Source organism: Chroicocephalus ridibundus, chromosome 8, assembly GCF_963924245.1.
Source record: "Chroicocephalus ridibundus chromosome 8, bChrRid1.1, whole genome shotgun sequence".
Classification (NCBI taxonomy): Eukaryota; Metazoa; Chordata; class Aves; order Charadriiformes; family Laridae; genus Chroicocephalus; species Chroicocephalus ridibundus.
Window position 1 is genome coordinate 22,055,738 of NC_086291.1, and position 14,774 is coordinate 22,070,511.

Genomic DNA, 14,774 nt, shown 5'->3' on the forward strand with positions numbered 1-14,774 from the left:
CAGCTGAGCCACTTTAACCTATCATCTCTGAGGTTTTAGACAACCTCAGTTCAAATCCAGCTGATCTGGCTTCATTTGCCTGAGAAGAATGAAGCCGTACTTCAGCTTCCTCTCTGCTGAGATGTCAAGAGGGCTATAAATGTGTGTGGTGATCTAATTTTAATGATGCTTTTTGTGATACAAATACCCAGCTGTTTGGAGTGCAACTGAAACTGCCCAGGTATTTTACACAGCCTCTGACAAGTAATTTGTTGGATGTCACATCTCTGCGTTGGAGCCCTCTCAGCTGGTTAACCAATAGCCTAAACATGAAAGGCTGTACATCTGACTTCTGAAACCCTGAGTCATTCTAGCCTTTAATTAAAGCATGTTCCTTTAATATGTCCCTCTTGCTTAAAATTATGTGTGAATTATTTCCTAGAGGAAAATGCCAGATGAATACACCTTTTTTTTTTTTTTTTTAGTATTTTCTATAGATTAGCTAAATAAAGGGGGGAAGCTTGAAATATCTAGGGTATGTCAGGCAGTTGCAGGGGATGCATATGTCAACCTCAAGCATGATTTATCTTACATGCCTTTTTGACAGTTGTAATTTAACGGCTGTATTTTCCTCCAAGCTCTCAGGAGGTTCAACATCTTTTCAAGTTTTCTAGCTTTGTGGTGGAAGAGTAAATGTCTGTTTGCCAGTGTAATTTATCTGAGTCATTCTGGGAGAGGCGTGGAGCAATTGAAGCATGACTATTAGCATAAATGAGAGGGACTCTCTTCCTGAGGGTAGAGTTACTCTTACCGGCTTTCACAGGAAAGCTGCTTCCCCATAACAACTGCTACTGCTCATTTACTGGTGTGATGCTGTGAACTAAAAGACCTAATACTTAAGCTCTGGTCTACTGTGATATTCTTTTGCATTTCAGTATAAAGTGGAGTTAAAGAGAACAGAGAAGGAAGGAAGAGGCGCAACAGTAGATTACCAATGGAGGTGTTTTTTTCTTTTAAAAGTTTGAATAGAGAAGGAATTGTAAAACCTAAACTCACTACGTCTTTCTCAGTCTCTATGTAATAGCACTGTTACTACCGTAAGTAGTTGTGATTGCCAATTTTGTTTAAAAAAATGAATTTAAAACTTTCCTTCCTATTTTCAAACATGTAGGTATCTTACAGCATCCTCTGAACAGTCAGAGACGATTTTTCCACATGGGAACACCAGCACTGGGCCGTGTTTGGTAGTGTCGGGCAGTGAGCCTGCAGTGGGCAGCTGCCAAGTCCTGCCCCGCAGCCCACGAGTGACGGTGCCGCCCTGCGGGATGGCGCCCGCAGGCAGCGGGCCTGCCGGGACAAACCCACACCCACCTGGCAAAGTGGGAAAGGGAAGAGCCTCCTCCAGGTATTTCCTTAAACGTTACTTATAACGTCCCCCAAGAGCGAGGGCTGAGGCGGCGTAGAGGATGCTTCCTTTGGCCTTTTCCCTGCTGTGCCTACTCAGGGGGGAAAGGGAGACGGGGGCGAGATGCTCACCAGCACCCGCCGAGGCGCAGGGGCCGCGCTCGGAGCCGGCCGGGCCCCGCCGACACCTCCTTTCCCGGGGGAGCCGCCTCCTTCCCGCGGGGCCGGCGGCGTCCAGCACAGGGGCGGCTGGAGCCCGGCCGGGGCGTGCCCCTCCCCGCCTCCCGCGGGGGAGCCTTCCCGGGCGTTCCGCTTCGGCCCCCCTTTCCTCCCCGGGTCTGTGGGGTGCCGAAAAGCCCCGGCACAGCAGCGCCCGCCCATGCTCCCTCGCCGGCGGGCCGGGGCGGGGCGGGGCGGTGAGGGTGCCCCGGACGGGCGCTGCCAGCTCCCGGGCAGGTCCCTCGTAGGAGGCGCCCCGCGGCCGCAAGCAGGGAGGAGTTAGACGGGGATAATCGGAAACGGGGTGGAGAGCAGCAGCTGCAGAAACATTAAAACTATCGAGCCCTCGGCCCGGCGCCGGGAGTTGCTCCGTGAGCACGCAAGATGCGCAGGGCCCATGTGGGCTCCGCGCCGCGCTTGAGCGAGGTAAGGCTCGGGCGGCCGCGGCCGCGCACCGCGGGGCCGCCCCTGCGGAGCCTGGGGCCGCCGCCGAGTGCCAGTTCCGCGGCTCGGCGCGTCCCCCCGGAGCTCCCGAAACAAAAGAGGCGGAGGGGGCTGTCCGGGACCCGCTGTGGCCGCCCTGGCGCCGCGTCCGGCGGAGGCGGTGCGGGATGGAGCCGGGGAGCGGCGCCGGACAGGAGCGGGGCGGGAGCAGCGCGGAGTGAGGGACAGGAGCGGGGCCGGTTTGAGCCCGGGAGCGGGGCGAGCAGCAGAGCGGGGGCGGTGCGGGAGCAGCGCGAAGTGCGGGACAGGAGTGGTGCGAGCAGCAGAGCGGGAGCAGTGTGAAGTGCGGGACAGGAGCGGTGCGGGCTGGAGCCCGGGAGCAGAGCGGGGAGCCGTGCCCGCTGCCCTCGCACCTCCTGCTTTGCCCCACTCAGGCTGTAATTTAACAACTCTGCCTGTTCTTCTTTCCTTGCATGATTTCACGGCTTTAATTCTCTTTAAATGCCCACGAGCAAATGTTTATATGTAAAGGGACTTTCCCTCATATCTGCATTCCTTAATCATGCCTACTTCAAAAGCTTGCAATGCTAATTATTCAAATGCAAGGTATTTTTTTTGCCGTTCTTTGTTTCAGACCCACTGAATGAGCCTCTATCTGGCCCATTTACATATTTTTCTTTATTTTCTAAACTTTTTACTGCTCCAGGTTTTGTAAAGCACGTTCTTACTTTTATTTAGTACGGGCACCCCTTTCTTGTTTACAGCTTTGAGATGATCTCTTGCTTATATGTACATCAGTGAATTCACCACCGTTCAAGATGGCATCAGTAAATTGTATAACTGCCCCCTTCCAAAACATATTCTGACTTTATTAACAGAGGAGAATTCAGGTCTCCTGTCAAGTAATTTCTGTGCAGGCTTTCATGCGTTTGCAGTTAAATCAAATCAAGCCCTTTCCCTTTCAAAATCTCTGCTGTTGTATTACAAAGTGCGTTTCCTCCTGAAGAAAAAGATACAGTAGAACTTATTGCTGGGGAGCTTTGAGATCTTTCACACTGGAAGAAGTCCAGTAATGCAGTCCTTGCCGACTCCAATTCACCCGTTCAGCTCTGCATGACAGAACTTTTCTTGTCTTGCTAGCTTTACCTATTGAATACACCTAACCAGCTTTTAAATGTATTTTAACAGCTGAATGAAACTGATTCCTGTGTGATTACATTTGTGACTCTGATGTACAATTAAACTAGCGGATTATCTTAAACCATTTATCACTTGTTACGTTGTTTGCCTTCCTTCTTTTAACTCTGGGCTTTGTGCCTCCTGTTCTCAGGGCTGCGGTTTCTGAGGCTGTGCAGCAGTGTCGGGAAGGCTGCGGGGACAAGGAGCTGCGGGGCAGCCACCGGGTTTGGGCTCCGCGTCACCGTCCGGTGGCCGCTGGGGAAGCGGCGCCCAGGCGGGCACCATGAGCTCCAGCACCACCGCCCCGCTGAAGGTCGTCAGCAACCTTGCCAACACTGATGTCAACTATGTCATCAAAGAGCATTATAATTACACGGGAAAGCTAAATGAGAATGCGGACAGTGGAATAAAAGTGACGTCGGTGGTTTTTATCATCATTTGCTGCTTTATAATCTTGGAGAACATTTTTGTCTTGCTCACCATCTGGAAAACCAAGAAGTTTCACAGACCCATGTACTATTTCATTGGGAACTTGGCTCTTTCAGACTTGCTGGCTGGTGTGGCTTACACTGCCAACCTCCTGCTATCTGGACACAAAACCTATAGCCTCACCCCCTCCCAGTGGTTTGTAAGAGAAGGCAGCATGTTTGTTGCTTTGTCAGCTTCTGTGTTCAGTTTATTGGCCATTGCCATTGAGAGATACATCACCATGTTGAAGATGAAACTCCACAATGGCAGCAACAGCTTCCGTTCCTTCTTGCTGATCAGTGCTTGCTGGGTTATCTCCGTGATACTCGGGGGACTCCCAATCATGGGCTGGAACTGCATCAGCCTCTTATCCAACTGTTCCACCGTGCTGCCTCTCTACCACAAGCACTATATTCTCTTTTGCACCACTGTTTTCACTGGCCTTTTGCTATCCATCGTTGTCCTCTATTGCAGGATCTACTCCATGGTGAGGACTAGGAGCCGCAGGCTGACATTTCGGAAAAACATTACCAAAGCTACTAGGAGCTCAGAAAAGTCACTAGCCTTGCTCAAGACAGTGATCATAGTCCTGAGTGCCTTCATTGCCTGCTGGGCTCCCTTGTTCATCCTGCTTTTACTGGATGTGGGGTGTAAAGTGAAGACCTGCCCAATCCTCTATAAAGCAGAGTATTTCTTAGTACTGGCCGTGCTCAATTCAGCCACAAACCCTATCATCTACACCTTGACAAACAAAGAGATGCGGAGGGCTTTCATCAAGATTCTGTGCTGCTGCAAATGTCCGCCAGCAGATTCTGGGACCAAATTCAAGAGGCCGATCATCGGAGGGATGGAGTTCAGCCGGAGTAAGTCTGACAACTCCTCCCACCCACAGAAGGAGGAAGGCGACCATCCTGAAACCATCATGTCTTCGGGCAATGTTACCTCATCTTCTTAGGAGTAACCATGGGGGGGTATTTCAGAGCCTTCCTCTGAAATCGGGGAGCTGAGACGCCTCGCGGCTCACGGCGGCAGCGTTGGGCTAAGTGAGCAAGTAGCATTAGTTCTAACGAGGCAAACGGTGCACTTGCGAGGCTGGAGTTCAAGAAATGGGACAGACTGTTCTGGCTTGAAAATCTTTTTCCCTGGAGCATGTTTTGTCTTTGCACTGAGGCAGCTCAGGATTGTCAGGCACATTCATATCCTGAAATCTCCTTAGTAACTCTGAAAGACTGATGCCTTGGTGAAATGATGCCTGGTGTGTGAGAGAAAGAGAGAGGGGGAGGAGGGAGAGGGAGAATGAATCTTTCTTTTTTTTTTTCCCTGTGAGAAGAATGTGAAGTTATTTCTCCTTTACTTGCAGCAAACCACTGACACAAAGATCTTTCTGTACTGAGTTTAGTGGTGGCTCTGGTATAGTAGGTCAGAAGCGTTTGTTTAGCACATAACAAGGAAAGAGATCATACAAATATAACTTAGACCGTGCACAACCATCATTTGGCATCACTTTCCAGAGTTTTTAGTTAAGTCGTAAGGTTTTATTTGCAGAGTCCAAAGCTGTTGGGGTTTTATTTAGCAAGATCATAGCTGTGAATTTTTCTACCGGTCCATGTTACATTTGAAGACCACGAGCCAGACTCTGCAGTTACTTTCACCTGTACCATTCCGTTGGCTGTGTCAGATTATATGGAGTAGCTCAGAGCAGCATTTGGCCCCATACATTGATTGCCTTGTTATTCTATAGCATTAAATAAACTGCATTACCATGACAAATGCAAGGTAGAACTAAAGGTCATTTCTCTTTAAGATGACTGAAGGTAAATCTTATTGTACAAGATACTAGTGACAACAGCAGCGTTTTTGCCTAAGCGAGAAGAGTAAAAAACTGAAGGGGCATTTCAGTGTCAGGTTCAGACTCTTTCCAAAGGTCAGTCAGAAAATCTGAAAATAGTATCTTGACTTTCAGAAAAATAAAAGGAAAGGTGAATTGAAATGACTATAGATAAATGCACTTCCATAACAAAATGCAATACATTTTGTCACTTTTATTAATGTCTGTAATTTCAGCAAAGACATCTGTATTTTATCAGTTCATGGAAGAAGTACCTGTCATTAAATTGAATGTATTTGTTTTACAGCATCATTTTTACTCCTCTATTTTTCTAACCTGTGCTAATGGGGTTGAATGTGTACAATGTAAATAAGTTAATAAGATGCAGGAGTCTTCATGCACCTAGAGTATTACTGTAACAAAAGTGGTATATCTGGGATAGCTCAGAGCAATTGACTGATTTACAGTTATTGGCAATTCCTAGAAGTGGTATTTTGTAAAGAAAATTTATTGCCTTTGTAGTAAAATTTCCAGTGCAATTAAACTGATTTTTTTTCTGGTTTAAAAAATAGTATTTAAAATGTTTCTGACTTTTATTGTTCAATTTGCACATAGCTTTATTGACTTCTAAACATTAATAAACTGATTTTTTTAAAGATTCTGTTATCAGATTACTCGTAGTTTTGTACTATTGGGGGGGGCTTATGCCAGGTGTGGTTTCTTGTTGATAGAAGTCAGTGAAAGAATTCCTTGATTTCAGGACATACTGGGATTAAGCCAATTCTGCGTGGCCGTAAGATGAATAACGCCACTTATAGGATCATGTAAAATACAAAATGACCACTAGAATATAATTTTTCATTTTCAGCACATGCTGAATTGCTGTATTGATGAAATACTATTAAAAGAATCTCTACAATAGCGATTTCTTTCCAACAGCTAATGAAGTACAAACAGAAGAAAAAATGGATGCCTGCTAGTTTTGCCATGACTGTAGAATAAGTGAAATAATTTGCTTGTATCACTAATATAATTCATAAGTTTAATTCTTAGCTTATTGCAAACATCAAGGAAGTTTATGAACCATAGAATGGTGGCCTCAGCGACGTAACCGCCGCAAGTCCGTTGGGTCCACCAGCGAAGACCGTGGCAGCGTAGCTGAATAGGTACCGCGTTACTCCTTCCCAGAGGCTTGACTTCCATTTCCTTTCTTGCGGCCATTCCCTCTTGGCATTACTTTTAAGTTCCATGGAACTCGTACAGGATGCAGTTGGAGTGTGAAGATAAACCTCACCTTCTCGTACTGTATGTCATCGCTGTGCAAGGTTTACTGTGGGAAACGAGAGCCTACTCACCGAGGAAGGCTCTGGGTCGTAACCTCACTTCCTGAAGGAAATTCCAAAAATGCCCTGAAGACAAAAGAGTGGAAACAGGCTGGAATTTCTCTCCATCTGTCTGCCTGTACGGAAGGAATGATTTCATGTGTGCTCACTTCCTAGGCTTTTAATTAGTGACCTGAGCAGGCCTGGAAAAAATGTCAAATCTGTATTTGCGCACAAGATAAAGTCCCTCTTGGCTCAGGCCTTCATCTGGGCAGGGATGGCTTGCGCTGGGTGCTGACAGTCATGAGGGAAAGAGCTGCTTTGTCCCAGGGATAAAGTCACTTCTGTGCAGAGCACCAAAAGCATATAAACCATGGAAGTCCAAGTTAAGCCCTCAACGTGCTCCAAGTGAGTAAATAAAGGCAATGTATGGGGATCAGGCAATGTGTGGGGACGTCTGACCTTGCAGGGATGGTTTTATACAAAGGACGAGGGTCCTTCCGCTCTTGAAGCCTTATGGGCATCAACGCTGTTTGTCCCACATGGATCTGAGATCCTGTGACAAGGGACGAGCTATGTCACAGCATGGCTGTGTCACTGGCCCCTTGTGACTACCACCAGCCTTTCTGTATTCGTAGCTGATAGCCCACAGGTGAGTCACTTCCCTTTGCTTTGCCTTTGTTTCTGTATCCCTCGCTTATCTATCTTGTCTATTGCACTGCGGGTCTTTGCGGAAAATGACCGTTTCCCCTATGGAGGTGATTGTGTGATGGGAGCCCAGTTTTGGTAGGGAACTCAAAGCCCTACGTAATTCATGAAGTAAAAGAAATGCAAACATCAGAGCGTGGCACTGGGCCATGGGAAGCATTTCCTATGTCTTGATCATGATGACTGAAATCTGTTTCCTCCATAGACAGGCCACATCTATGCATGTAGACAAGATTCAGACAGGGAACAATAACGGTAATAAAATAATAACAATAATAAAAGTAAGGGTTCCTACTGGGGAAAAAATAAAAGACGGGCCATTTGTACTGCTCTACACTTCCCATGGGGGAACTCCGCAGCTCCTTGGCCAGGGGGATGATGCATTACCGTACGCCAGCATGTTGGGCCACCTGTGCAGTGCAGAGTTTGGAAGACCGCAGTGTAGGAAGCCCCCGTCACAGGCGCTGGGCTGCCTTCTGTATGCACCGAAAGGGTGTGCAGCTTTGTCCTGTTGTTGGCCATGTGACAAACAGGCAGAGAAAATGAACTGAAAACTGAAAAGGTACATTACACCAAATGTTTACATGAAATAAAATACCCTGAATTATCCAGAGCAACCTGGCCCTTTGATTTATATTCTTGTTCGTAGCTGTTCTTCCACTGTAAGGAATAGAACAGGGATGGAAAATGATCATGAAATCTGTCTGTTGCTCCCGTGGCAACTGCCTGGCTCGGTATGCCTGTGTGAGACCCAGGTACAGCAGGTGTATATTGGGCAACAGAGGGGCTGCAGCAAGAACACCCTGCAGACAGCTCAGCTGGAACAAACCTTGGCCTTGCTGTACAATGCAGGCAGCCAGGACCAAAACTAGGGGACAAAAAAATGTAAAAATACTGTTATCCATCCTTTTCTTACTCTGTGAATTGAGAAATACAGGGATTGCCCAAGTGTAACATTTCCTAATTCCTAATTTGGCCTGGAGGATCTCAATGGTGATTGTGTTTTGCATGGACTGAGGCATTATCAGATGTTGTAAAAAGGTTCGGATTGACAAAGCATCCAAAAATGTGGATATGTAGACCAGAGCGATGTAACCTACTCAGCTCTGAAATGCTGGAAATTCCCCAAGGACAGGCTTTGTCATTTATGGGGTTCTGAAATTCCCCAGGAAAACATCTATTGTATTTCAATAATTTCCCATATTGTTCTTCTTGGAAAGTGAAATTAATACAACTACAACTGAACCTTCAAGGAAACAAACAAAATCCATCTAAATTCAGTTCCTATAATCTGCTTTCACAAACTTTGCTAATTCCATCTTTGCATTCACAGATGGAAAGAGTTTGCTTATTTACTACAGTCTAATTTATTCTGATAGAACCTTATTTCTTTTTACACTGTCTGCCAGAATCACATAGGGTCAAGAAATATCCCTTGCTCTATGTGCAAGATTTTCTATGATAATTACCAGTAATCACTCCGCACACAGAAGATGGATATAAGAACATGCGGTATAGCTAACAGTTTTCTGCTGAAAAAAGAAGTGCCTAGAGAGATCTGAAACTCAAGTATCTAATATAAATTAAAATTTTAACAAAAAAAAAGTGTAGTTTTTTTAAGTTTGGAACATGACTAGTGTAGATTTATGTGACCCACTGAGGAGAATTACAATGTTAAGGACCCTCTCCCTTGCAGGAACAGGGTGACACGTTCCTTGTGTCCTCCCTGCTCATCCATAAATTCTGAGAAACGTACCAAAGCAGCAGTTTCCAAACAACCCCCCCCAGGCAATGCTCTGCATGGCCAGATCTCTTAACGTAACAAAAAATCTTGTACAGGAGTGAAACGGGAACCATTTCCTTGCACTCGGACCCTCTGTGCTACCTTCATGGGACAAAAAGGCAGGAAATCCCATCGGCCACACCCAGGAATGCTCCAGCACGGAAAAATCCTAATAAAGCAGAGCTGACAAAGCTTCGTCAAACCTCTGTGAACTTTCCACCAAGCCTGGTTTAGTAGTCACATAATGGAAACCTGACACAAAGGCTAATATTTATTTTGAGCTTATGTGAATTATCGTTTGGAGAAGATCCACTTTTAACTACATGGTACAATAACTATACATCAAAATGCCTCATCAGAAATGCATGTGACCAAAGCCATATTAAATATTAACATGTGTATGTAGCATCTGCAGTGTTTATTCGGAATCACTCTTCTTAGCTAAGTGCAGGTTCAAAATACAGACTGTGTAATTTTTCATAGCTAATGAACATTTGAAAAGTGCAGGCTAGAGGGAAATCATTGAATAAAGACTGGGTTAAAATTATCTGCTAGGCTTCGTGAAATCATTGATGAAAGTAGTATCACTACCCCAGAAAAATCTGTGGTTTGAATCATAGCCGACAGCTGACACTCTGCTGCTGACCTGAGCCGTCTGTGAAAGGTAGTTTTGCCCTCTTAAGCATAGATACGCTTGGCATACGGCAAGACTTTGTGATTTAGCAGGACACTGGTATAAATTGCTGGAATACCATCTCAGACAAATTCTTGTCCATATCGAGCACCTACAGTTGGATAATGCGAAGGTGGGGATGTGAATTGCTATAAGCAATAGAAATAGAATTTATATGGTTACAGAGAAAGTGCAATCGCAATTTTCACAATGTGAAAATTGGATTTGGCACACTATTGTAATTGAGAGTGTACGGGAAAACAGGTTTCAGGAACAATTTGGGATTGCGAGGTAGGGGTTGGACTACAGTCTGACATTTTCCACTTGAAATGAGGGGAAGGAATCCTCTGTGGTAATACAGACACAAAGCTGAAGATTTTCACTTGTGAACTCTATCCTGCAGCTCTTTTCTGAGCAACTCTGGGCAAGGTCTCATGAATTCTCACCATCCCACAAATATATACGTATAATATATACACAAGGATGTTTACAAGTGAATATTTTTAATTTTGCGGTACTATTTAAAGAGCTGGTATCTGTGGCATTCTAAATGTGGAGGATCATCTGCCAGGTCATTTATTGCCCAGGTACTTGCAATATTTCCTTATGCCTTCATGAGCGGGATGCTGCTGTACCACAGTAAGGTGGGAGAAAAAAATAGTCCAGTAATATGTGCAATTCTCTCCTTGTGGCTGGAAGAAGGATCGAGATCTTGGCTGAAAAACACATTCTGAAGAGGTGCTATTTTTGAAAAACAACTTGCCAAAGTCTGCATTATTATCTTTCTCACTTTCAGGGAAGACACAACTATGGTCTAACGATTTCTTCTAATCTGGTGACCATTCAGATGCCTGTTGCACAAGGAATACATGTGAGCCGTTTCCCAAACACCAGGCACTTTCAGATGTTTTTTACTTCCACCACCACAACTCCCACTTCTACTGCTGGTTTAGGCGCAAGATAAGAAATTGCTTGTAGCTGGTGTGTAGTTTCTTTCTCTGATCAGGGTTATTTGATCAATGCACCTTTTGAACAAATCCTTTAAATAGGCACAGAGACGTTACTGCAAAGCAGCCCACAACTCTCTTCCAAAAAGTGCCAATAACTTTTTCCTTTCTTTCCTGGTCTTAGAAATTCAATGCACCTGCATTTTATCAGCTCTCTTACTGTTTTTATACGTCATATTGCAAATGTTGCTTGAGGAAATCTTCAAGATTAACTTTCATCTCAGAGGTTTTCAGTTTCCCATGAGAAAGTGGTTGTATTTTATTTTTCTAATAAATCATACAGGTGTAAGGGAGGAGAACTTGTCTGTACAACTGAGGCGATGGTGAAGGAATACTGAATTTTTTAACTTGAAATGGTTTGTCCGTGGAAGCGGCTCTAGTTGGGACTCTTTAATGCTCCAGCGTGAAGTTTTGCTTTTCACTACACTTGCTGAAAAATGCAAAGGCATGACAGAGGGTTCAGAGGACAACAAAGCAAGGCGCTTTAATAGGATGAACGAACATAAAAGGCTCAGTGAGCAAAGCCTTTTCCCACCAGAGAGACCAGAATGGAGAAACACAATACTCAGCCCAGCAGCCAGGCTATGGAAGTGTGCTGGGCGGTACGGAAAAGTTTTTAAAGCACCAGACAAAAAAAAGCTGACTCTGCCTACGGAAAGCAGAACACGTTAAAACATGTGAGGTATTTCAGATTAGCATTCATCTGAATTTTGATGTCTGAAGACTCAGAAGTACCTCAGTATTTCAGAATATAATTAAGGTGTTTGGTGTTTTTTTTAAATTTCTTTTAAGAAGCACGACTCCTGCATTTGCTCACGGGGTGTCTCTTGCAGCACCCCAGGCCCCACACCACCGCTTCCCTCCTCACAACATGGCGGCAGCGCCCCTCGCCCGCCCCACACCCCCTTCGGGGAGCGACGGCCCTCAGAGAGATCAGAAGTGGCTCCGAGTCGCTTATTCTGAGGCGAAAACCGCCGTCTCTTCCTCCCCAGACCCTTTTCGAGGCCACTGCAACCGCTCCCGCGCCCCTCGCCCCCGGCCCCCTTCCTCTGTGCTGTTCCTGCGCCCCCCACCCCCAGGTTTCCCGGCCCGGCTCTTCCTGCCCCGCGTTTCCCTTTCCCCTCCGCTTCCCCCGCGCCCGGTGCTGTCTGGGTTCGCCGCCGAGGCCGAGCGGCGGGCAGCGGCCGTCTTGCAGCCGAGGCGGGCGGCGCGGCGGGTCCCACAGGGCCGGCGGGGAAGGGAGCCCTCAGCTCGCCGGGCGCGATAGCGAGGCAACAACAAAAAAATCCCACACCAACAAACAAAAATAAACCAAAAGGCAAAAAAAAAAAAACCACCAAAAAACCCCTGAAAAACACTTTTATCTTGGTAATAAGTAAATGAATAAGAAGCGTGTGCTGTAAACGGGGAGAGAAGTTTAAGGGGTCCCGCAGCAAGCAGCAGCAGCGGGGGCGGGGGCCGCCGCCGCCCCTGGCCTCAGGGGCCCCCGCCGGCGTTCGCAGCTCTTGAAAGGTTAAACCAGCGCCTCAGAAAGCTCGAAATGCGGCCCAGCCTCTGTGAATGTTGGTTTAATGGGTGTTAAGCTTGAACTTTAAAGGTGAGAATTTAAGCGCAGCAGCTGTAAAATAGGCCAGGCATTCACGGAGGCAGAACTTTTGTGGGGAAGCACTTAAAACACTTCTGTTTACCGCTGATTATTTCACCATTGCACCAAATCGCCCACCATAAAGCAGACACGGCCTTTAGAGCGCGGTGAGGAAACCGGCGGGCTAGAGGGGAGCGGCACGTCCCTGGGAGAAGCCGAGGCCCGGTAGCGGGACCCCGCGGGCCCGACCGATCCCGCAGCTTCTCAGGTGGCAGCAAGGCCCGTGTCCCCACCCGCCCCCGGGCACCTCCCGCTCCACCTGGCGGCTTCTCTCGGCCTCCGCCTGAGGCGCAGGGCAGTCTGCGGGGGCACCTGGCCCCTGAGGTGGAAAGGAGGGGAATCAGGTAGGGCTGACGCCCAGCATGGGGAAGCTGGGCAAGGCAGGGCAGTGTCCCTGTGTCCCTTGGGTGTTGTGTCCAAGAGGAAGGAGGACCTTGGGTCTACCTTGGTTTCTCCCCTCACAGTATGGGGGGCTGTGGTGTTTGTGTGGGAGCAGTGTAGACCTGCAGTAGCTGTGGTGGCTTTGTGTGCTCGTGTAACTATGTGTGGCTGCAAGATACTTCCCCTGCTGAAGTGTGGTGAGAGTAGATGATGCTAGGTGAAATTAAAGCCCTAACTAACAAAACCTTGGTAGCTGGAGTTTAATTACAAAATCCACTGAGCACAAGTGTAAAAGCTGTGTCACAGGTCATAGACAAAGTGCTTATTTCAGTCTTGCCTTTACTGTAGTCCTCCAAACTTACCTGAATATTGTTTGTGATCCACCTGTGGGCTGCCTTTCGGGAACAGGTTATTAAAGACACAAGGCACAGAACAGGTTGCTACCACCCCATCTTGACACCTTGGGAATTATGATACGAATTAATGCTTATTCAGGCAGAGGACCCAGCTTTCTCATACAGGTTATCAAGCAGCCTTCACATCAGCCTGGCTTGATCTTGATAACTTTGTTGATACAATAACCAGAGTTTTGATCTTTCTTCCTGAAGAAGTTTCCTTAGGACTTGTACATTTCATCAAAGCATTTGTTTACAGGGATAGGAGGGACTGCCAACAAATCTGCTCAAGTACACTGGCGAAAGCATAAATATTCTTAGTGGTCATGCTTTTTGTCCTGTTTGACTGTGTGCCTGCACGAAATGAGGTTAGGGTGGCTCTGAACCACACTTGTCTTCAGAGCAAAGTGGAACAAATAGCAAAGTATTTTTAGCTGTCTTTAAAGGCATTTTGATATGTGTCACTTGCAGCGTTAGCCTTGTGTGTGGCCTCTACTTTCTTTCTGCTATGGGAAATCAACCTAATAAAGCTTCTCCTTCCCTTCTAAATGAATGTCATTGTTATAACACAATGAGTCAGAAAAGAAACAATATTAACCACAAAATAATGGCAGTCTAACCACCAGCATGAGTTCTCCCCCCTCCCCCCATCAATCAACTGTGATGCCTTAACTGAGTTTCCTCATTGTGATCATAATCTGGCAATAATTTAATGAAACTGAAAGTGGAGGAGTTCCCACAAATCAGAAGTAGGATTTTCACTGTACAATTGCATGCATGAGACCTCCTATTCAGAGCCAGGGAGCTGAAAAAAGCATGCCACTTAAGAGCAGGTCTGTATCTGCCTGGGTTTTGGAGGCAGTACAATGATGGCTTTAACATGTTCAGAGTTTTGATGAAATAATGAACGAAGCCTATGATATTTTATGTCTGATGCATACTTTGCATTGAATTTAAAAAGCTTTCAAAACCTGCAGATTTAGGTAACACAGTAATCCCTACAATTTCTTGTGCTGTAGTAGTGGAAAGGATGTCAAAATACGAACTCCTTACATGAAAGCAGGAACAAATACGTCTTGGGTTTCTGCTTGGTTCTATCCCAGGGAAGCTGGCTGCTGAGCTCGCTTTGGTCTGTGACTGTGATCCCCTTTGGCACATGGCATGCTGGCCTGGAAATACTCTTTTTAAATTGACAGGTTGGTAATATTCTACTGTAAGTCCTGCTGTTAGACTTGGAATTTTAGATGAAGGTGGAGATAGTAGAGGACTCAGACAAGCCCTGCAATTTAAATAAATTCTTGGTCTAACAGAGGTGGGCACAAACCATCTTCATCAATGA

At 46.3% G+C, this 14,774-nt stretch overlaps 1 protein-coding gene across 1 annotated transcript; it reads left to right on the forward strand.

Moving 5' to 3' along the window:
* Nucleotides 1-1,830: 1,830 nt before the first annotated feature.
* S1PR1 (sphingosine-1-phosphate receptor 1) lies at nt 1,831-6,168 on the forward strand. Its single transcript, XM_063344681.1, has 2 exons — nt 1,831-2,028; nt 3,377-6,168. The coding sequence occupies exon 2, from the start codon at nt 3,509-3,511 to the stop codon at nt 4,646-4,648; it is 1,140 nt and encodes a 379-aa protein (XP_063200751.1). The 5' UTR covers nt 1,831-2,028; nt 3,377-3,508; the 3' UTR covers nt 4,649-6,168.
* Nucleotides 6,169-14,774: the final 8,606 nt, after the last annotated feature.

What these genes read in the sequence shown, in the direction of transcription:
- S1PR1 (XM_063344681.1), top strand. Translation starts at nt 3,509, where the DNA reads ATGAGCTCCAGCACCACCGCCCCGCTGAAGGTCGTCAGCAACCTTGCC.